This window comes from Chelonoidis abingdonii, chromosome 16 (genome assembly GCF_003597395.2).
Source record: "Chelonoidis abingdonii isolate Lonesome George chromosome 16, CheloAbing_2.0, whole genome shotgun sequence".
In the NCBI taxonomy this organism is placed as follows: domain Eukaryota; kingdom Metazoa; phylum Chordata; order Testudines; family Testudinidae; genus Chelonoidis; species Chelonoidis abingdonii.
This window is the reverse complement of record NC_133784.1, coordinates 2,105,739-2,126,228: the sequence shown is the minus strand read 5'-3', so window position 1 is coordinate 2,126,228 and position 20,490 is coordinate 2,105,739. Positions and strand designations below refer to the sequence as shown.

Below are 20,490 nucleotides of genomic sequence, written 5' to 3'. Positions count from 1 at the left end.
GGTAAATCCAATGACTTCAGTGAGAAGAGAGTTAAACTGAGAGCTTTTGAAAATCTCATCCATGATAGTCACTCTAAAAAAACAAATTACCAATAAAAACCAAACGTAAAAGTTAAAACCTTGGGCCTTGATACATCAAACATTTTACATACGTGCTTAACTCTCACTCACACAGGTGCAAATCAGAAATAAACCCATTGAAATCTATGAGATTATGTTAGCGTGAGAAGAGAACCAGCCTAAGGGTTTGTATACACTTACTGGAGGATCTACGCTGCAGTGATCGATACATCAGTGGTCGATTTAGCGGGCCTAGTGAAGACCCACCCGTTGACTCCTGTACTCCACCCGATTGAGATGAGTAAGGGGAGCTGACGGGAGAGCGTCTCCCATCGATATCGCACAGCGTGGACCCCATGGTAAGTAAATCTAAGGTACGTCAATTTGAGTTATGCTATTCACATAACTCAAATTGCATAGCGTAGATCGACTTTTCCCTTTAGTGTAGACAAGGCCACAGTGTCTTCAATGGGATTACTCATGTGTTTAAGTATCTGCACAATAGCGGCCTTAGTTTGCTCCGAAGGAGTGTCTTTTTTCTACAGTAATCTGAGTGGTACTTGAAACATCTAATAATAAAACAGCAGCAGTGGCTTGGGCAGAGGAGAGTGGATTAAAATCAAAAGTATTCTGCATATCAGTAATTTAGGAAAATTCCTGAATGGCATCTGTGCAGTCAGGGAATCTAAAACATCCACAAACACAGGCTTCTAATAGGATAAGAAAAAGTCACCTTCACTTTTGTTAATTTCTACTGAGTTTTTACTGTAAGGTTCTAATGCTCTAGCACAGTGTTGCAATGTTTGTACTGCAAATATTTCAGGGAAATACTTTTTTGTGTAAAAATAATGTTCTCCACTGATATTAAAAATCATGGAAGCATTTCAATTGGTCTTAGGATCTGGTAAATGCTTGATTTTACAAAACAATTTTTGGACCAAATTTAACATGACTGTATCATCTTAAAATATTTAATCCAGATCAAAGGCTTTGATTTACAGGCTCTGTAAAATCTTTCCCTGACGTCCAAGAGACCTTGACATATTTTCACTAATGTGCTTTCCTTTTCTTCTAAACTTGGGCCTCTTTCCAAGAAAAAGGTGTCACTGAACAGTGATGGGATTTAATTTCCAATAGCAGACACAACCCACAACACAAAATGCCTTGTATTTAATCACCAAATGACGCTTTAGTTAGTATTTCTTGAGGAACAGACTTGAACCAATTTGCTCCTGATAAAAAGAAAATATCTAGTCCTGAGGTACCTCTGTTGCCACATCAAGCATTTACAGACTTCTAAGATCTATTTTAACCTTCCAGCTTTCATAGACACATTTTAGTGTCTGTTTGGGAAAACTGAGCGTGTCCAGACACACCAAGGGAATTTTGTTTTTGTTTTTAATGACAATATGTATCAGGTCTTATAGTAAGTCCACAAATCTCTGATATTTCAAATCAATGAGATCTCCTGTACCTCACTATGCTGTGGATATACAGTTTAGACATCACAGCTATGGGTACAAACAGAGACAAATAGGGACTCAGTCTAAATACACCACAGTCTTCTCTCCACCCACTGAGTACACACAGGAGAGACTTAAATGCTGCCCAAAAGTTTAGATGCTATGTCAAAGGTACACACCGTCTGCATGGCACTGCACCAGATACCATGGTTGATGCAGGCTAGTGAAACGACAGAGAAGCATTTATAGACCAAAAGCTTTAATTTGCCCTCTCTTTGATAGAGCTGGAAAAATTAAAAATTTTTCTAGGGCAAGCAAGCAAATAAATAAAGGAAATGGGAGACAGGATTAAGTTATATTGAACAATTGCATGATTGAATGAAAATATTTGCACTGACCAAGGGTCTCTCTGCATTCCATTTAGTAAGCTACCTATTCATACTAAATCTGCAGTTCATACTAGCTTTCATTTTTAGGGTTTACTGGGGAGGCGAAGATGGCTGCTGTCCATGGACACTGCATGGCCATGCTGTCTGAAGCCACACTAACATGGAAGCTTTTCACCTTCATGTCATGGAATCCACTTCTTGAGAATATTCTGGGCTGGGGTGGGGAATCAGCCAGAGAGATAACTCTGGCAGCATGGCTTTATTGAAGCTTGCAGCATGATGGTCCAAAGACCAACTGGTCTAGTGATCAGGCTGTGGTCCTACAATTTCAACTGGCCTAATCATCCCAGATGTGGTCCCAGCTGTGACCTCATTACTTCTGCGTGCTCCAACTGCTCCTCACCAGAGGGTCTGCCCCTATTGAGGAGGGGAGGGAGAGAGACAAGGTAGGGGAACCCAGGCAGCATCTCTCTCTAAGCTACTAGTGTCCTTTAAAACTATTCTTCCAGTGGGAACATGCCCTGCCCCTGCTATGGGGCAGGGCCTCCCTAGCCCAGTATTGCTCTACTCCCAATCCTAGGTCAGTTTGCATCCTGTAGACCTCATCACACAACTGCAATACCAGCGAGCTAGGAAAGAACCATGGCGGCAAAGAACCCCTGTAGAGGCACAAAAGAACCCATGGCACAACACTCCCACCCCATCATGCACTCATGGGTGTGTGTGTGTAGGTGCAACCATAAACATCCCTTCCCCTCCCCACAGGAACAATGCCAGGGACACACTATGAGATGAACTCTCCTCTGGGATACTTCCATGTAGGGGACAACCTGCCCTATATTACAAGCAGAGCTGGTCAGAACAATTTGACCCAAACCAGAAACAATGCATCACTTCTGTCCTATTTCTCAGCTGGCTCCTTTAGAGCGTTACTTTGATCCTTCAGACCCTTGGGGAAGCAGAGAAAAAGTGGGGAAGCTGGGGTGGGAGAACCACGGGACACTTTCCCTGTAAACAGAGACCTCCTGCTAGGAAAGGACTGTTCCATGGTAGCCTCGGTTGTTCTCCATGAAGCCTGACAGCTCCAGAGTTAATCCCTGGCAAATTGGAGGAGGAGGGGGTGACATTGTACTAAAGTAAATATTTATGTAGCTGGGGCCTTCCTTCCCTTCCTCTCCCCATCCTGCTTCTTTCCCTTTCTTAAAATGTCATAGATCAGCTGTTTTCATAATTGTTCAGGAAATAAACTCCCTGCTAGCTGGCAGTTTAACACGCTACACTATAGCTTGCTGTGACTGCACCGTTCTCCACTCCTTATTGCTCTCGCTCTCTCTCGCTCTCTCTCACACACACACAGAGTGGTCAGTCACCTGAGAGGATGGACTTGACTGGAAAGGAACTCACAAAGGGCTGAATCTCAAAAGGGTCAATGAGTGGCACAGTGTGATACGATACTCACAAGTCCTTCCGGCAGGTCTGATTTAGGAACCGGTGTTCCCTTGTTCTATATGCCTCATCTGATTGCAGTCCTCAAAGAGAGCTCTCTTTGCAAGTATAGAGCCTACTAACTGTCCCCTCAGCAGCATTGCAGAGCTTCCTCTCTTTACTCATGGCAGAGTCAGGAAATGTGGGTATTTTTCAAGTGTGTATCTTTTCACCTTGTCTTTTGATAAAGGCTGGTTCTGTGGAGATGTAGCTAAAACAATTATTATCCACAGGAGTTCTCTGGGCAAGAGGAAGTCTGACACACACAAATCTGAACACACTGCATTATGCTGGAGATCAGACTAGATGATGACAATGATCCCTTCTGGCTTAAATATCTATGAATCTAACCAAACAGTATAAATATACCACTGGCGACAGTCCTGCCCTGGCAGGAAGCTGAATCAGATGCTCCAACGGGTCTCTCCTAGCTCTGGACTGTGACTCTACGCTGGGGTACACAAACACTAGGGAAGAAGGGGTTAAGGGGCTGCTTTGGGCCCAGGTGGCCCCAGCCTGGTGGAGGTGGAGCTTAAAAAGGAAAGTAGAGCGGCTTAGTGGCAGGCAGGCAGGGGAGGTAGCTGACTTGTGCGCTCAGCTCCTGGGAAGGAGCTCCCCAGGAGCTTTTGCTGCCTGCGGCTTGGAGATAGTGACCTGTCCAAGCCTCCAAAGGAGGGACTGGTGACTTCCGAAAGTCAGAAACTTTGATTTTTGTGTTCAGTTCTTTACTTTACCTTGGGGGATGAGGAGGCACTGGTATCAAGTGATCCAATAAGGCACCTGCATAGTCCCACCAAGCTGCACCTAGACCTCCACCCCAGCAAGCCCCACTTTTCCAGCACCGGGACCCTTCCCTGGCTGAGACCCCCTCTACCAAGCCCTATCCCCCAACACTCAGACCCCACTACCACCTTCACCTGGACCCCCTGCAGAGTCCCATTGCCCCTGCACCCAGAATCCCACAACAAGCCCCTGCGTATCCATATCCCCCCACACACCCAGACCCCCCATTGAGCTGCCCGCACCCAAACTGCCCCACACAGAACACTGTCACCCTACACCTGTATCCCTCCACACTACACTCCTCCACACTTGCATTCTGCCGGGCTGAGCCCACCTACCCACACCTGGTGCACCTGGCATGGCGGGGCAGGGTCCCGGGGTGTGTCAGGGTAAAGTGCAGCCTCACCCCCAAGTCCGTCCCAGGAGAGAGAGGAGCTGCAGGATGACCTTTCACCTCCATGCAGCCAGTGGCCTGTGCTCCTCAATGCCAGGCTGGAGTGCCCACATTTATTTACTGACAAAAATTTTTTGCAGAATTTTAAAATATTGTGCACACGAAATAAACCTGTTGTATTGCAATGGTACTCAGCACATTGACTCCTCTTTATATAACATTTCTCCGTATGGATCTGCACCTGACAGACTGTGGGAAAAGGTTCATCTGGAGGAGAGATTTGAACCCAGAGATGAAGATAAACCCTTCCATAAAACCACCAGTCTGAGGGTTTCATGCATGCACTCATAGCCTGGCTGCACACCACCCATTTTCGATTACTGACTTTCAGAGTGATTTTTAGAAAGTAATTATAGCAGTAGATGGGCTGCCTGGGGAACCATGATGATCCTGATGCAGCTCAGACTGCTTTTGAAGTCTATAATCTTGTTTATGTACTGCCTTTAAACATACGAATCAAAATTCAATCTCATTTCTAAGTTACAAAATTTGCGGATTTCCCTAAGTAATCCGCCAATTTGAGCAAATTAGAAATCTCTCCCCTTGCCTTTTCAGTCCTGAATCTAATTCATTGGAAACATTATGAAAATCCTTATTAGTTTCTGTATTTTTTTTTAAAAAGATCTTTTTATCGTCTATTTTCCCTTAAAACTATGGCTTGGCAATCACAAAACTCTGTGAGCATGAGACCCAAATGGTACAGCAAAGACACATATCCTGTTCAGTGTCTGCACACCCACCAGATCTCAACCTGTGTAAAAAGGGCAGTGCAAACCCAAGGAAAGTATTCTAAGATCACTGCTCTTCCAGCAAAACTGTTATTACCGGACTTCACCTGCCCCTCTGCAGCAGTATAAAAGAAAATGTCAGTTGCTGAAAATTGTGATTCAGACCTGTGGCATATGACATTTAAGGGCTTGTCTACACAAACATTTATTTCTTGGCAAGCTGAGGTGTGAATTTACCCCATACTAGCCTGCCACCGACTAAGTGTCCATGTGGACCTTGCTGATGCGCACTTACATTTTGTTAATGCACTTTGATCTAGTCCACATTAAAACAGCACCAGATCAAAGCACATTAAGAATTTGTTATTGCCCAGCCGGAGGGTCCACATGGACAGTTAGTCCATAGCAGCTTAGTTCAGGGTAGATTCACACCCCAGCCTGCCACTAACTCATTATTTGTGTAGAGAAATCCATAGCTAGTCCATGGCTGCAAATTTAAGAGAGGTGCAGTGGATTGTAAATAAATCATTCTCCCCTTCTTCCCCAAAACCAAATGTAAACATATAGGTCTGAACAGAGTACTGTCAATTGGACTCTATTCTCCTTAGCCTAAAATGATAAAGCCATTCTGCTCTGCTGTCTTGATGATCAATGAATTTGAAATGTGTCTCAAAAAGAAAGGATCAGAGGAAGTCCTGACATCTGAAATTTAAACACAATGGAAAAGCTGGAGGGGATCAGACTATTACAGGGTTGCAAGGATTTAAATGTAGATGCAGGCCCAGAGCCTCAGCTGGTATTAATTGGCAGCAGAACTCCCCTGATTTGATGGAGCTGCACTGGCAGGAGTGGCGCCAGGGTTTCTGGCGCCCTCGGCAGAATTCGGGGGGCAGCATTTTGTGCGTGCCCCATGGGGCGCGCGGGAGCTTCCCGTTCCACTCCCATCGCACTGTCGAGGAAGGATTTTCCACCGAAATGCTGCAGGTGATAGCGGCAGTCAGTGAGCTGCTCAATTGCCTGTCGCTCTTTTCTGCGGCACGTCGGCAGAAAGTCCTTCTTCGGCGGCACGACGGAGCGGAACCGGAAGCTCCCATGCGCCCCGTGGGGAGTGCACAAAATGCCACCCCCTGAATCCTGGCGCCCGAGGCGACCGCCTAGGGTCACCTAATGGAAGCACCAGCCCTGTGTGCTGGGTAAGCCCAGCTGAGGAACTGGGTCAAATAGTGCAGGTTTTTTAAAACAGACTAATGGATAAAATCTGAAAACTTCAAAAACCATTTTAAAAATTAGGCCCTGCTCCAGCAATTGGTTGCATGAGAGCAGACTGTGCGACTGGCAGAGAGCCCCGCTGACTGCAATAGAGCTCCATGCGGGCACCACAGCCTACTCGCATGCAACACATGGCAGGATCTCAGCCTTAAACAGTAAACAAACTCGCTTATCAATTCTTTCGCTATGAAGCTACTTCTCAATCCAAGTCCTTACAACATTTCAAGCCGCTGAAAGATTTTACTACGCTTCTGAAACAAAATCGGTATGCAAAGCAGAATACTCTTTTCTCTTATTCCATTACATGGTACTAATTAGAATTCAGGTCGCTGAGACACAATCCTTTCCTTCAGAAAGGAAGGAGCTGCCGTCTGAAAGCTATTTTTGCAGGTCCCTCAATAAGTAGCCAAAGGCACCACATGACCCTACATGCACAATAACTTTGTCTTCCAACTATAAAGGACTGAAGACCTAAAAATACCACCACTAAGTCTGGAATGAGTGATTTCTTTTTCTTTTCAGATCTGCAATTCCACAGTCTGCTTCACTAAATAATGGTCATTTCCTCCCAGCATTCTTTGCTTTGCCTTCAAGCTCCGAACGGACAGGAAATCCATTCTACTCTCATTAGAGAAAACAGCAGATGAATTTTCCACAATAGTTTCTTAACAAGGAAGAAAATTCTACTTTATCAACCAACAGGTACTTCTAAAACTGCAGCTCACCAGAAGGCGAAGATAACATCACACTTCATTAGATCATCAGAAAACTAGCACTTGAACTCTCCCAATATCTAGCAGTCCTTTCTAATATGGACTAGCACTATACTTAAAATTAGCAATATAAAGGCTTAGAAAGAATGCAAACCAGGAAACCGATACACACATATTGTCAGTGGAAGTAGAACATACACATTAAAGGATGCTATTTAGGCTGATTTAGGCCCACATGTTATTCTAAAAACACACACACACACACAGAAGATATGACCAAATCTAACTTCAATAGACATTTTATGGTGTATTTTTATAACTATACATTTCAGTTAAAACAATTTTTTTTCAATGGCTTAAAAATTCCTCTGCAGTGTCTGGAACACTCTGCTAGTCTCTCTAGGGTGCCACAAGGATTCCTTGTTGTTTCTGCTAGTGCATGAGGACCAGGAAGTGAAAGTAAGTTTAAACAGAAGTGAAACTAACTAATCTATTTTCATTATTCAGGCTCAGTGAAATGCAAAAAAGTAAACAATCAATGGGGACAGCAAATCAGATTTTTAAAAAAATAAAAGTTTTTTTAGTTTATCAGATAGTCCAGGGTTTAATTATTAAAACAAATAAAGAAATATATTTATTTTTAAACGTTAACCTGACATTGACCTTTTAAGCTAAGAAAAGAGCCTTTAATAAGACAGCTCAATTGAGTCTTCTTTTGTAATTTCTAAGGGTCCTTTTCATTCAGAACTCCCACTGAAAGCATTGGGCATTTAGCTTCGGTAAGGTGTGAAGAAGGCATGCAGAAAAGCCTTCCAAGGCAATGCAGACACTCAACTTCAGCAACATTTAACGAATTATAAAAGGGCAGATTCTAATTTTAAAGGATTTACTCCTGAGTTACATCAGTATGAGTTCAGAATATGGCCCACAGCAACCAAACATCACCATAATTCTAACCATTAGGATAACCTCATGTCATTTCCATTTATGTATGAAAATACCATCTCAAGCAGTCCGAAAATAATGCTCCATCTTCTCTCACCCTGCATAAAAATAACAGGAATGTGGCACTTAATAAGAAGTAACAGAGAGAAAACAGCTGGTGTTCACCGTGTATTAAATCCTGCTGCATCTGCAAACCTGTTCAAGTTCTTCACCTCAGCTTCCTCTTTCCCATATAAAAGCCATTATTGAAAGAAAACACATATAGCCACCTGGGATGCAGTTCATTGGCAGATCTACTTTTCTGCTGCAGCCTGCAAGTGAGGAGCTGAAACTGAGTCAAGAAAAGTTCCCACACAATATTTATTAGTGGTTATTCAAGCTACCTTTGCATTGTTCAAAACAGGGAGTTACCAGACTTTTCTGCAAACATGCTCCGCCTATGCCATCATTCACCAGATCCAACTATTTGGGCGGTGTGCAAGTCAACAGCTCATTTGTTGCTACAGTCACACCTTTCTCTGCTCTCCAAGGCATGGGCCTTCTGAATCATGTGCTGTAACTGAGCTGTAGTTTTTTTTTCCTCCCTCTCATGGGACTTGGGCGTTAACCAAACTGGTTATTAAACAACAGGTTAAGTGAATTTCACTGCGGAAACAATAAGTAGAGAGGGGAAGAAGGGGGAAAGACTGGGATTTTCAACGGCCTAAGGGATTTAGGAGCCCATCACACAATGGTGCTGAATGGTAGATGGGTGTCTAACTCCTTTGGGCTCTGTTGACAATCCCAGCCCTGGCCCTTAGTGTCTTCTCCATGGCTATTCCCATGTAGAGACCAGGAAACTCTCCAAGCCTGCTCTGGAGTTTTCAGTGCATCCCATGAAGGGAGGTTCAAGGGGGGGAGGGGTTGGGGAAGACTTCCCTGTAGAAGTGAAGGCGGTTGGACTCCCAGACCAGCAGATTGGGATGGCCCATTCTTCACATTGCACATCCTCTTCCTTTGCGCATTACCTGTCTGCCAATTAGTGATGGGAAGCTCTCAACGTTCAGAGGTTCAAACCTGACACTCATCTGAACTTTCAAAGTACATCTCTACCTCGATATAACGCTGTCCTCGGGAGCCAAAAAATCTTATCGCGTTATACGTGAAACCGTGTTATACTGAACTTGCTTTGATCCACTGGAGAGCGAAGCCCCGCCCCCCCGGGAGCACTGCTTTACCGCGTTATATCCAAATTCGTGTTATATCGGATGGCATTATATCGAGGTAGCGGTGTATAGGGTCCCCCTCTGTGACACAGAGATCCCTTACCAAAGAATGCCCTGTACTTTGCAAACAGATTTCACCTCAGCCCCGACACATTCACTACACCAAACATATGTTGTGCAGGATATTTATTCATAAAGAGTAACACAAAAAGTATCTACAAAAAGCTTGTAACTTGCCAAGACTCATGTTCCTATGCAGCCAGACAGCTCTGCAACGCACTGAACTTTGCACGGGGGGGTGGGGGGGGCTGCTTTCATCAATAGGAAAGCGTAGACCTTTTTTTTTTCGTATTATAAACATTTGTTTCCACCACTCTCTTGTTTCTAGGTAAATCTTTCTTTTTTCTTAAATAAATCTCCTTTTGTTTTATTGTAAGAGCTCACAAGTACTGTGTGTTATACAGAAATGGTGGTTTAAGGTAAAATTGGTAAACTGAGGTACACTGCTCCCTTGGGGGAGAAGATCTGGGATTTCTCTGAGTGGTCAGTGTCAGGGGCTGGATGTCACAGGGGAATGATTCAAAGGCACTCAGGAACTGGGATGCACCTACTGTTAACCCGCCTGGCAAAGGCACAGCTGGCATTGCCCAGAGGAAAGTGCCTGAGCAGCTGAAGGGCTCGTAGTGTCAGCTCCCTGACACCCAGCTACCACAAGAAAGACGCCCTCTGGCAGGAGGCAGGGGATAACAAGATGACTCCCAGTCCTGGGTATCCCGAGAAGTGTGTCACTCTCCCTCCTACAATCATATGGGATCTTCCTCTTCCTGCAAAATCCCCCCCCCCCCCCCCCAAAACAGGCATGCAAATGCCAGGATCCGGGCATCCTCCTGCTCCTCTGGTCCAGCTTAGAATGCCTGTATGGGGCGTCCCTGTTACTTGTGCCCCAAAATGAGTGCACTCTCTGTTTCAGAAGTCTCGTGTGGGCTGTGATTGTTGTACAGTGCACTCTCGGGTACAAGCAATGAGGAGGAAGCCCTAGACACACCTGTCAGATTGAGCCTGGGTCTTGGTACTTTCAAGGATGAGTCAAGACACTAATCCTTAGGCACAACTTTTCCTGAGTTGTGGATTTGAGCCAGTACCACTGCAGGTGATCCTGATTAACAAGGCGGTTCATCAATAGGTGGGGAGAAGCATTGGGGTCTCTTCCCAGGCAACTGATTTGGCACCTGAGAAACAAATCTAAAATTAAACAAGCAGAGGCATAGTTGCAGTGGAACCAGTAGAAGGGTGGCTGAGTCCTGCCACCAAGGAATGAGAAATAGATGCACCTATTCATATCTATCTATACTGTTTAATTATGGCGAGCTAGGGTCAGATTCTATCCCCTCTTACATCCATGCATTCCTAATTAAATCACTACGATCACCAGGTATGCAAGAGGCCAGAAAATGACCCAGTGCATTTAATGTTATGGAGTGACTGGTTCCTGGGGATGCACAGATCTGGGATTTTAGTTGGGGGCCTCCCATCTCAACTTTAAGAGAAGTGCTGACAAAGAAACATCTTCTTGGCAACACTGTTTTAGCAATTCTCCTTCCTTTAGCGGGAGGAGTAAAAGTGGACAAGAGAGAAAGACAGAGAAGGGATAAAATGCCTCTTTGATGCAGACTCCACCTGAGAATAGCAGGGAGCTGTGGAGGGGAAGACTGGAACCTAATTGATATGCGGGTGTATCCTGAATTGCCACCTCGCGTATGTTGTTGGGTCCGGCCTGCTTCCGAGCCTGCATGGCTCCCTGTGACATTCAGCAAGGTGGGAGGGAGTCAACTTCCCAACAGCAGGGAGGAATCTGGGAATTAAAAAGCCAATCCTCCTTGGCTGCGTGTTTTCCTTTGCACAGAGCAGGGAATGTGAAGGGGAGGAAAAGGAAGGGTGGTGAGGGCCACCTCCCTCTTGGCCAGGCTTACACAAACAACCTCTAAATGTCTCTGCAGGGCTCAAGTGTCACACAGGAGGGTTCAGGGCTCATTTGAAGCCTAGGCTCAACTTTTTCTTGTGGGAATCGGTGCAAGATACAGAAAGTCTCAAACTGGAGTGTGGGGTCAGCATCTGAGTACCCATAAAGCTTGAGGGTGTGAGCCCACCTCTAGTCCAGGATGTGGAACATCTGAAAGACAAGTCATCTTCTTTACTGATGGCATGGGGATCTGTAAATGAACAGTCAGAGTGATCAAATTATCCCCCATGGTTATGCCCTATAGCATCCTTCAAGGCCTCTGTGTGAACAAATGGAGCTGACTTCTGTCCATCCAGGTTCTTACACTTTCTCTGACTTTAGCTTACGCTTATTGTCTACAGCAATGGAAATCTCCATGATTCATCTAGCCTTTGGGGCCACTGCTGCTGGAGGTGACACTGAACAATATGGTCCCTTTCTGCATGCATTCACCACTGCCTTCAACAGGCGCACGACAGACCCGCCCTTGCCTTCCAAAAGTTTGAGCAAAAGGAGCGGCTCTTGCAGCTGATCATCTTTCTAGAGCCCAGTTTCCTTGGGCTGATGTGGTTTATGCTGAGATCTGTGTTTCTGGAACTGGGGATCATGAGTTTGCAAACGATGACCTTTTCTTTGTGTTGCAGTAACGACAGGAGTATGTGACTTAGCACTTGTTTACACTTACTATGCTGTAGTTGCGCACCTGTAGCACTTAGTGAAGACGTAGGTACTCCACTTCCCTGAGAGGTAGTAGTTATGTTGCCAGGAGAAGCCCTCCCACTGACATAGCGCTGTCTACAGTGGGGGTCAGCTCAGTGTAACTGCGTTGCTCTGGGGTGTGGATTTTCCACAGCCCGTAGCAATGTAGTTGTAACGTCATAAGTCTGTAGTGTAGATCAGGGCATAAAGGCAGCATATTTTGAACACCAGCTGACAAGGACATTAATGACATGCTGTTATAACGGGCTTGTCCACAATCCCCTCACTACAGCTGATCAACATTTTTCATTTGTAATTTCTTTTCAATGAAAATCATATTTTTTTCCATGAAAAGCTTTCATGGGTTTTTCTCTCTATTTTAAATTTTCCAGCTTTTCCATAAAAAAAAAAAGTTTTCCATGTCCTCTTATCCCCAAACACACACAGTTTCTCTCATATTCCCCCCCACACTCCTCTTCCAGTGGTGAAATGGGAAAACAGGGTGTAAAGAAGACAACAGGAAAAATATACACCAAAAAATGTGAATTTTTTTTTTAAAACCTTCAGGATATTTTGAGAAATAACCATACAATTTTCCTGACAGCTCTACCAATGGCAGTTTTGCCATGGACTTCTGTGGACCCCTTATGAACAAAAAGCAGCATCTGCACCGCCCCAGCTGATCATCAATGGAATCAGTGCCGGAAAGCATCTGCCTGGAGAGGTTGGTGTCTGGAAGCAGGAGGAGAATTGAAAATTAAAAGAAAAAATGGAGGGGCGAAATCAAACTCCAGTCCCAAGTGACCCCAATTCAGACATTCCCAGGCTGACAGAATTCAGAACGCTGTGACACATCCCATGCTTTTACTCTCAGAAACAGCAGGATTTAGTGCGGAAGGGCCAATTACTACCACTGCAATACAATGAAAATCACATGGAAAAGCTGGAGTTCAACAAACCAGCTATGATCAGCAGCTATTCCATCACCCTCCTCTGGCAAGAACCAAACCCACAGCAAAAGGATGCTGTCTGAACAATGAAGACTAATTGTAATCTGCACAGACAAAGGGATGGGGAGCAGAATACAACAGACAAGCAAACTGACTGGAGTTGCAATAGGTTTTTTTTTTCTATCTGTAAATTGAAATAAATCCTTCTTATCCCCATTTCACAGATGGGTAAACTGAGGCAAAAGGTGATTACATGATGTGCTTGAGATCAAACAGCATGTCAGTGGCAGAGTCAGGAATTTATTGGTATTATTCTTTTTACAGTTTTCAAATACAGGCAGGCACAATCTACAAACAGATAACTACTGTCCCTTCCCCAAGCTAATGTTAGAAGTGATAAGATGAGTGAAGGTAACAAACAGAAGTGAGGACATGGATGAGGAACAATAATGATACTGCAATAAAAACACACAGTGACGAGGAATCCTGATCTGCAGTCTTCACCTCTAACCTCTAAAGAAAACTCATTCCCAAATCTGGAAATAGAACTCAGGAGCCCTGACTCTAAATTCCCCGCTCCAGCCACTAGAAAATATTCCATAACACCAGCACACAGTAATCAGCAGTCCTGCTTTCCAGCCCCCTACTCCTCCTCCTATGGCCCACTGCCTCCCAGAATAGAGCCCAGACTCACCCCCCACCCCCACCCCACTCCGACCACTAGAGTACACTCTCTTCTAGAGCTGAAAACGGAATCCAAGATTCCTGACTCCCATTCCCATGTTCTAGCCTCTAAAGAATATTCCTTAATTCTAGCCCAGTTGCTACAGCAGGTGATTCACATCAATGCAATCTACCCATCCACTTCAGCCTTTATCATCAATTATTCTGCCTGTTCTGCTGTCACTAGTAATAAAATGGCAAAGTGTGACCCAGTGAGTCAGTCTTTTATGAGCATTTTTCCATTGGAAAGTGACCTAGAAAAGGGGACCCTTTATTCTTTGCACCTGAAATCATACAGTTATTGAGAGAAGGCACAACCACATTACTTGTGGTTTCAGGTGTTTACATCCAGGAGTATTTGTGCTGTCGTGTGCTCCATTCTTTCTTATAAGGCCTGATCTGAAGACATGCCAAGGACCCTCAAACTACAATCTGGAGTTTAGGGCACTCAACACCACACAGAAAGAAGCACTCTGCACCCCGCATGATCAGGCCCATAATAAACAAAGGGGATTGTGATGATCTTGTAAAAGCAGGTTTCAAATACAAGCCTCTTTCGTGCCTGCTTTTTAATTAGGACAGTTTATAGCCAGGTATTTGTTTCAATAACCAGTGCTTTGACTGTAGAAATACCATGTGCATTCTAATTACAGCAGCTAGTTTATTTAACATAGTCTGACGTTGTTTGACATTTAGTGGAGTCACTCTTCAGAGCAGCTTGTTCCCTTACAAAGCTTCGGCACTAGTAAATCAAAGAACAGATCAGCAGCAGCTAAAAAAGGAGGAGGGGACGAACTGACAGTAAAAGCAGAACGGACATAGCAGCTCCTTGTTTAACAAACTATGGCAGAAGCATCTTCGAGTCTGGCAGCATCTCCATGTGGAACACCAAGTCAGAACGAGTTTGTTTTCCTGATCTAATTTTTTTTTGCCTTTAGGGAAATACAACAATATCCTACCCTAGAGTCCTTGGAGGGTGGAAGGGTTAATGCTGTCATATGAAGGACAGATTGGTCTCTACTCCTCCATAAGGGTCACCCATCAATATCTTACCGCGACTACCAAGGAATGGGGGCAAATTTTGGGAATCAGCGAAGTGCCTATCTAGACTTCTCTGAGAGCAAACCACAATAAACTGGTCAATGCCTGTTGAATTACAGGATGAATAACTCACCTGCAGAGACAGATGTTAACATCTGTGTCAGCTTGGAGCATGAATATTAATAATTCTCCCATATAGAGGATTTTTCATACCACAACACGTTAGAGTAGGAGGGAAGGGTAAGCATGATTAATCATGTTTTACCATTGGGGGAATGGAGATATAATGTGACATTCCCAGAAAGTCAGTGGCACAGCGGGGGATAGAACCCAGATTCCTGCCTCTGCAATGCTGTGCTCTAACCAGAAAACAACACCGCCTCCATCTGGCTGCAAAAGGTCTGTAGGAAAGAGATCTGTTGCGTGAGGAAAGCTGGTGCTGCCCTGAACACACTGCAGCTTTTCAGAAGGTCTGTGGAGGGTGCTGTCAGGCTGTGACTACGACGTTCACGGCATATGCATTTGCACTTGACTATTTCAAGGCCCTGCTTCCCTGCAAACCACTCAGCTCTTCTCCCTGAACAACTGCAGCAGCTGCTCGGCCTCAAATTGCATCAGTGCCTGCAATGTGTTCCTAGATAGGCCTTACCCTCCCACTACACTCTGATTTAACTTCATTTTATTACCCCTCAGGGAAGACACGGGATCCCATTTTTACAGCTAAAGGCAGAGTTAACCTTTTAATGGGCTTAGCCCCCTCCACTTTTGTGAAATTCAATGCAGCCAGCCAGACTTCCGACCAACAGCCAAAGCCATCTAGCCAAACAACAGAAAGCTGGTCTGGAACATGCACTTCAACAGCAAACTGTGCCCTGGACCTTGTCTTTCAGGTGCCCTCCTGATCATTCCCCTGTGTCCGTCTGGAAGTGGCTGAATGAAAGTATGTGAAATTACTCTAAGCAGAGGCTATCTGTCATGCTCCTTACTCTTTCACTGAGCTGTAGAAGTGATAGTGTGTCAGGGCAAAGGGATATTTACTGGCCAGTATCTCAGAAATTCTCACGCACGTAACCTTTTGTCAATTTCCTTGATCTCTTAGTGGAGAGTGGAAACCATAATTATTTATTCTTTGTTAAGGAGCAAAGGTGCACTCAGAACTGTATGAGACAAAGAAAGATAAGGTCTGTTGGCTTATTGAAAATATGGGCTAGATTCTGTTCTCCCGACTCAGGCTGAATAGTTCTTAACTTCACTAAGAGTCCCACTAGGGTGACCACCCTTTCAAAATGCAAAAATGGAATATCTGCAAGAGTCCTGCCCCCTGCTCCTGAGGACCCACCCTCTAACCAGGCCCGAGCAGCACAGTTTAAAGAGCTACCCAGGGAGCCTGGCCCACTATGGGGAGTCCCAGACCCTGCACCTGCCCGGGGGGGGGGGGGGCAGAGTGCACAAGAGCATCCCTTGGCCCTTGTCCCTGCCCCCTGGGGCTCACCGGGCACCTTTTACTACTGCCCAGCTCTGGTTTCTGGCCTGGTCAGTGGCAGTATCTCAGGAGGAAGAGGAGGAGCAGGGGACAGGGCCTTATGGTGGGAGTGGGGAGCGCTAAAACCCACCTCAGCCTCCACCACCACTGGGAAGAGGCTGGTGCCGCCCCTGAGCCTGAGGCAGGCGTGGAGAAGTGGCACAAGGAATCAGGGACACATGCTGTCCCAGAGTCATTCAGCCCAGCCCCGGTACTTGAAATGTAGAGTTTGGGACTGTCCTGCACAACTAGGGATGACTGGTCACCCTAAGTCCCGCAGAAGTGAATGGAGCTATATATGGTGTTCAGCCTGAATAAAAGTTTGGAACCTGGGCCTAAATGGACACCAGGAGATGCGCCAGGAGACCTAGATGACGCAGGCCATCCCGTAAAGGCAATGTTTCCTGGCATGGTGGGTTTGCATTTGTGAGCCTCATGGAAGCAGGGATTTGAATGAAGGGAGGGTAGATACCTGGCACCAAGGGATGGGGGGGAGAGTCCAGCAATACGGGGAAGTGTGAAGAAGGCCAGCAGGTGAGGTTGGGAGGAGGACATGCAGGGAGGTGGGAGGTGGACTCGGTTAATGGAGCAAAGTGGGACTACGAACTGAAACAAAAGCAGAGAGGTAGAGTGAGGCAATATCATTTTGTGTCTCTGTCTCTTCTAAGCTTTCCTGAGAGCAGCAGGAAATGTTACTTTTGCCCTGTTTTCAAATAAGCCTCTTTGTACACACTAGGCCCAATTTGCCCTCTGTTGTGGATGCACAGCTCCCTTTAGCTTCAGTGGGAGCTGCATGGGTATGTCTGCAGGCTGAACTGGGCCCACCCTGTAGAAATATGAACATGCAGTTGCATTTGGTTTTGGCCATACATGTTGCATACCAGGGGTAAGCAACCTATAGCATGTGTGCCAAAGGCAGCACGCAAGCTGATTTTCAGTGTCACTCACCCTGCCCAGGTCCTGGCCACTGGTCCAGGGGGCTCTGCATTTTAATTTAATTTTAAATGAAGCTTCTTAAACATTTTTAAAACCTTATTTACTTTACATACAACAATAGTTTAGTTATATATTATAAACATATAGAAAGAGACCTTCTAAAAAACGTTAAAATATATTACTGGCACCTTAAATTAGAGTGAATAAATGAAGACTCGGCACCAAGGCTGGCTTTAGGCCATTCCAACAATTCCCCTGAATCGGGCCCCGCGCCTAAGAGGGCCCCGCTCCCAGTGAGAATCCCTTCCCTGGCTAGAGGTGCCTTTTTCATTTTTACTCACCCGGCGGGGCGCCGGGCCTTGGGAGCACTTCGACGGTGGGGTACTTCGCTCGCTCTGGGTCTTCAGCAGCACTTCGGCGGCGAGTCCTTCAGTGCCACTGAAGACCTGGAGTAAGTGAAGGACCCGCCACTGAAGACTCGGAGCACCACCTGGTGAGTACAAGCCCCACGTGTTTGTTGTTGTTGTTGTTTTGTTTTTTTTAAAGTCATCCCTGCCGGGGCCCCGTCGAAACTGTTCGAATTGGGCCCCGTACTTCCTAAAGCCGGCCCTGCTCGGCACAGCACTTCTGAAAGGTTGCCGACCCCTGTTGTATACGCTTTTCCACACTGGATTCCCCTTGATCTTAGTGCTGTAAGCCATTCTCACCCTATGGTTCTCCTTGGTTCAGGCTCTCTCTTGCATCGCATACAATCGGTGTTCCCCACATTCACACCACCGTAGCCCCTGACTAGTCCTTCAGAATGAAAGAACGTGGGATTTAGACTTATTGTATTTTATTCCTTAAGAGCCAGAAAAGGTACTGTGTAAAAATGGCACCTTCTTACCTAACAACTCAGCTCCCTGTGCCTATTTAGGATAGAATCTATTTGCTTTTCCAACTAATATAAACTTTTTCTTCTTTCTTCACCCACTGTCACTACCTATTCCACTATAGGAAAGGGAGGTGGATCCTATCCTGGCTTCTGCATCATCATCAGAATTGTCAACTAAGTTCCAGGTGCAAAACCTTTATTACCTTTGATGATCAGACTCAGCCAGTCCACAGCTGGACTTTTAGATCTACCTAGTCTGCTCAGAACTTCTCTAAATATAGGACTTCAGTGACGTTGTCCAGTGGGCCTTACTATTAGAAAATGCTTCATAATGTCTAGCGTAATTTTTTCTTAAATTATTAAAAACTTGTTATGTTCATTCTCTTTTGCTTCCATAAAATATTCCCTTATCTTGTATTTACAGATAGTCAACACATCCCTGTCCCTGTAGCAGCTTGTGATAGGAGAGAGACCATCTGTAATGAATATAAAGAGCTTTCTTTATTGAGGCTGCTGGACACGAACAGACGCTGGGGTTCACTCTGACTCCCAGCATGGCTAACGCAGCCTGTGATTCATTAGTGTCACCATAAGCTGTATGCCTACATCCTAGCCTGGACTCAGCAGCCGTGGAACGTGTTGCTGATCCTTACATTGCCCTGTTCAAGTCCATCATCAGGCATTACCTGGTAGAAAGGGGATGATCCTCTGCTTGGGGTCTTTCTGGCCTCCTTCAATGGGGAATTTATCCAGAAGCTGCATCTGCAACAGAAACAGAAATACATTTAGATGGCACATAGAGCCACTCTGTCCTTCACCCTCTCAGTCTCCTCTAACTGCAGGGATTATTTCTCAGAACATCTGTGGTTTTACAGAGGACCGATAAATCAGAGAAATGGCCGCAATGAGTGACAGTGTCCAAGTGAGACTGTATCATAAGGTACAGTAACTCCAATAAACAGAGGTAGGTTCCTTTGTACGCACTGGGACAGGGCCCAGGCAAATATCTGAATCTGGCCTTTCTGCAGTTCTAAAATTAGGTACTCATCTTTCATTACAAAACAAATGCCTTGTCTCCAATCCCTGTTCTGCTCCCTGATTGGTCCTCACATGAAGGCTGCACCTGCCCTCTTGGAGAGACCACCCACCTGGCTAGAACTGCTGCTCAGAAATAAGCCCAGAGGTTATTTTAATAAAACACTGAATCCGTCTTCTTGTTGGCAGAACTATTCCTACTGGGTTTGTTCCTTTAGATAGAGCACTCCTGCTTTCCCAGGGATGGATACACTGGGCAGAGGAGTTTCCAGCCCTTATGGAAATGTTTTCCACTTCACTGTAATCCCTGTGACAACACCCCTAAGTGAGAGAGCAGGAGAGAAACAACTGCAGGGACGGTGAATGTGGAGAATCATCAATGCCCTGCTCGCAGACACCTGCAAAAACAATACTACAAAGGGGGACAAGCACAGAACGTATACAAGGAAATATGATGGAAATGCACATAGGGTGACATTCACCCCTGAGCACATGGCTTGTGGATCCCTGAAGTCTCACTTATGATCTACTGGCTCCCTGAACAGAGATTAATTTCACCCACAGAGAACATTTACAGCAAACTAAGACATTCATCCAGCAGATCCCCAACTCATCCATGTTGTTATTACTTACGCTTATTACAGCAGTGCCTGAGGACCAACCAAGGGCTCCATGGGATTTAGTGCTGTACAAACACAGTCCCTGAGCCAAAGCACTTGAAGGCACTAAATCTGCATCACATGGAACAGACTGCAGTCAAGCCACCCCTTCACTACAAAAGCATGGGCTGTAGAGACTACATGTTGCAGCGCTGGAGCTTTCCAATGGCTTTCCACTCAGATCGAGATAAAGCAATCAATGCTGGGACCTGTGATCTCCAGGTAATATACACCCATTTTAATAATGGGGATTGGGTTCGTGACTGACTCCAAGGGGAGAGCACCAAGCAACAGTTCTCACAGCACTTCACTGTTTCATGGAGAACCCCCAGGAACGGTCTGCCACAAGGACTAACCTAGACCCAGTCCAGGACTACATGAGATCTGACAAAGGAGGAAGGTTGTATTAACCCTTCTGACAGTCCCATGCCTATCAACCATCTGGTGTGTCCTCAACTTTAACTCAGTCTGTGATGACGTCAGAATACATACACTAAGTTATATAGTCTTTTTAATCTTCTCCCAGATTTGGGGCTCACAAAGAAACCCTCATTGGGT

The 20,490-nt window shown here is 45.4% G+C and overlaps 1 protein-coding gene across 3 annotated transcripts in view; it reads right to left on the bottom strand.

Annotated features, from left to right (window-relative positions):
• SH3PXD2A (SH3 and PX domains 2A) overlaps positions 1–20,490 on the bottom strand; it is a 395,650-nt gene that overhangs the window by 256,397 nt on the left and 118,763 nt on the right. For all 3 annotated transcript variants that reach the window (XM_032786083.2, XM_032786085.2, XM_032786084.2), the window contains exon 3: positions 18,925–19,000. In XM_032786083.2, the coding sequence (XP_032641974.1) occupies positions 18,925–19,000 (76 nt within the window). The remainder of the gene's footprint in view (positions 1–18,924; positions 19,001–20,490) is intronic.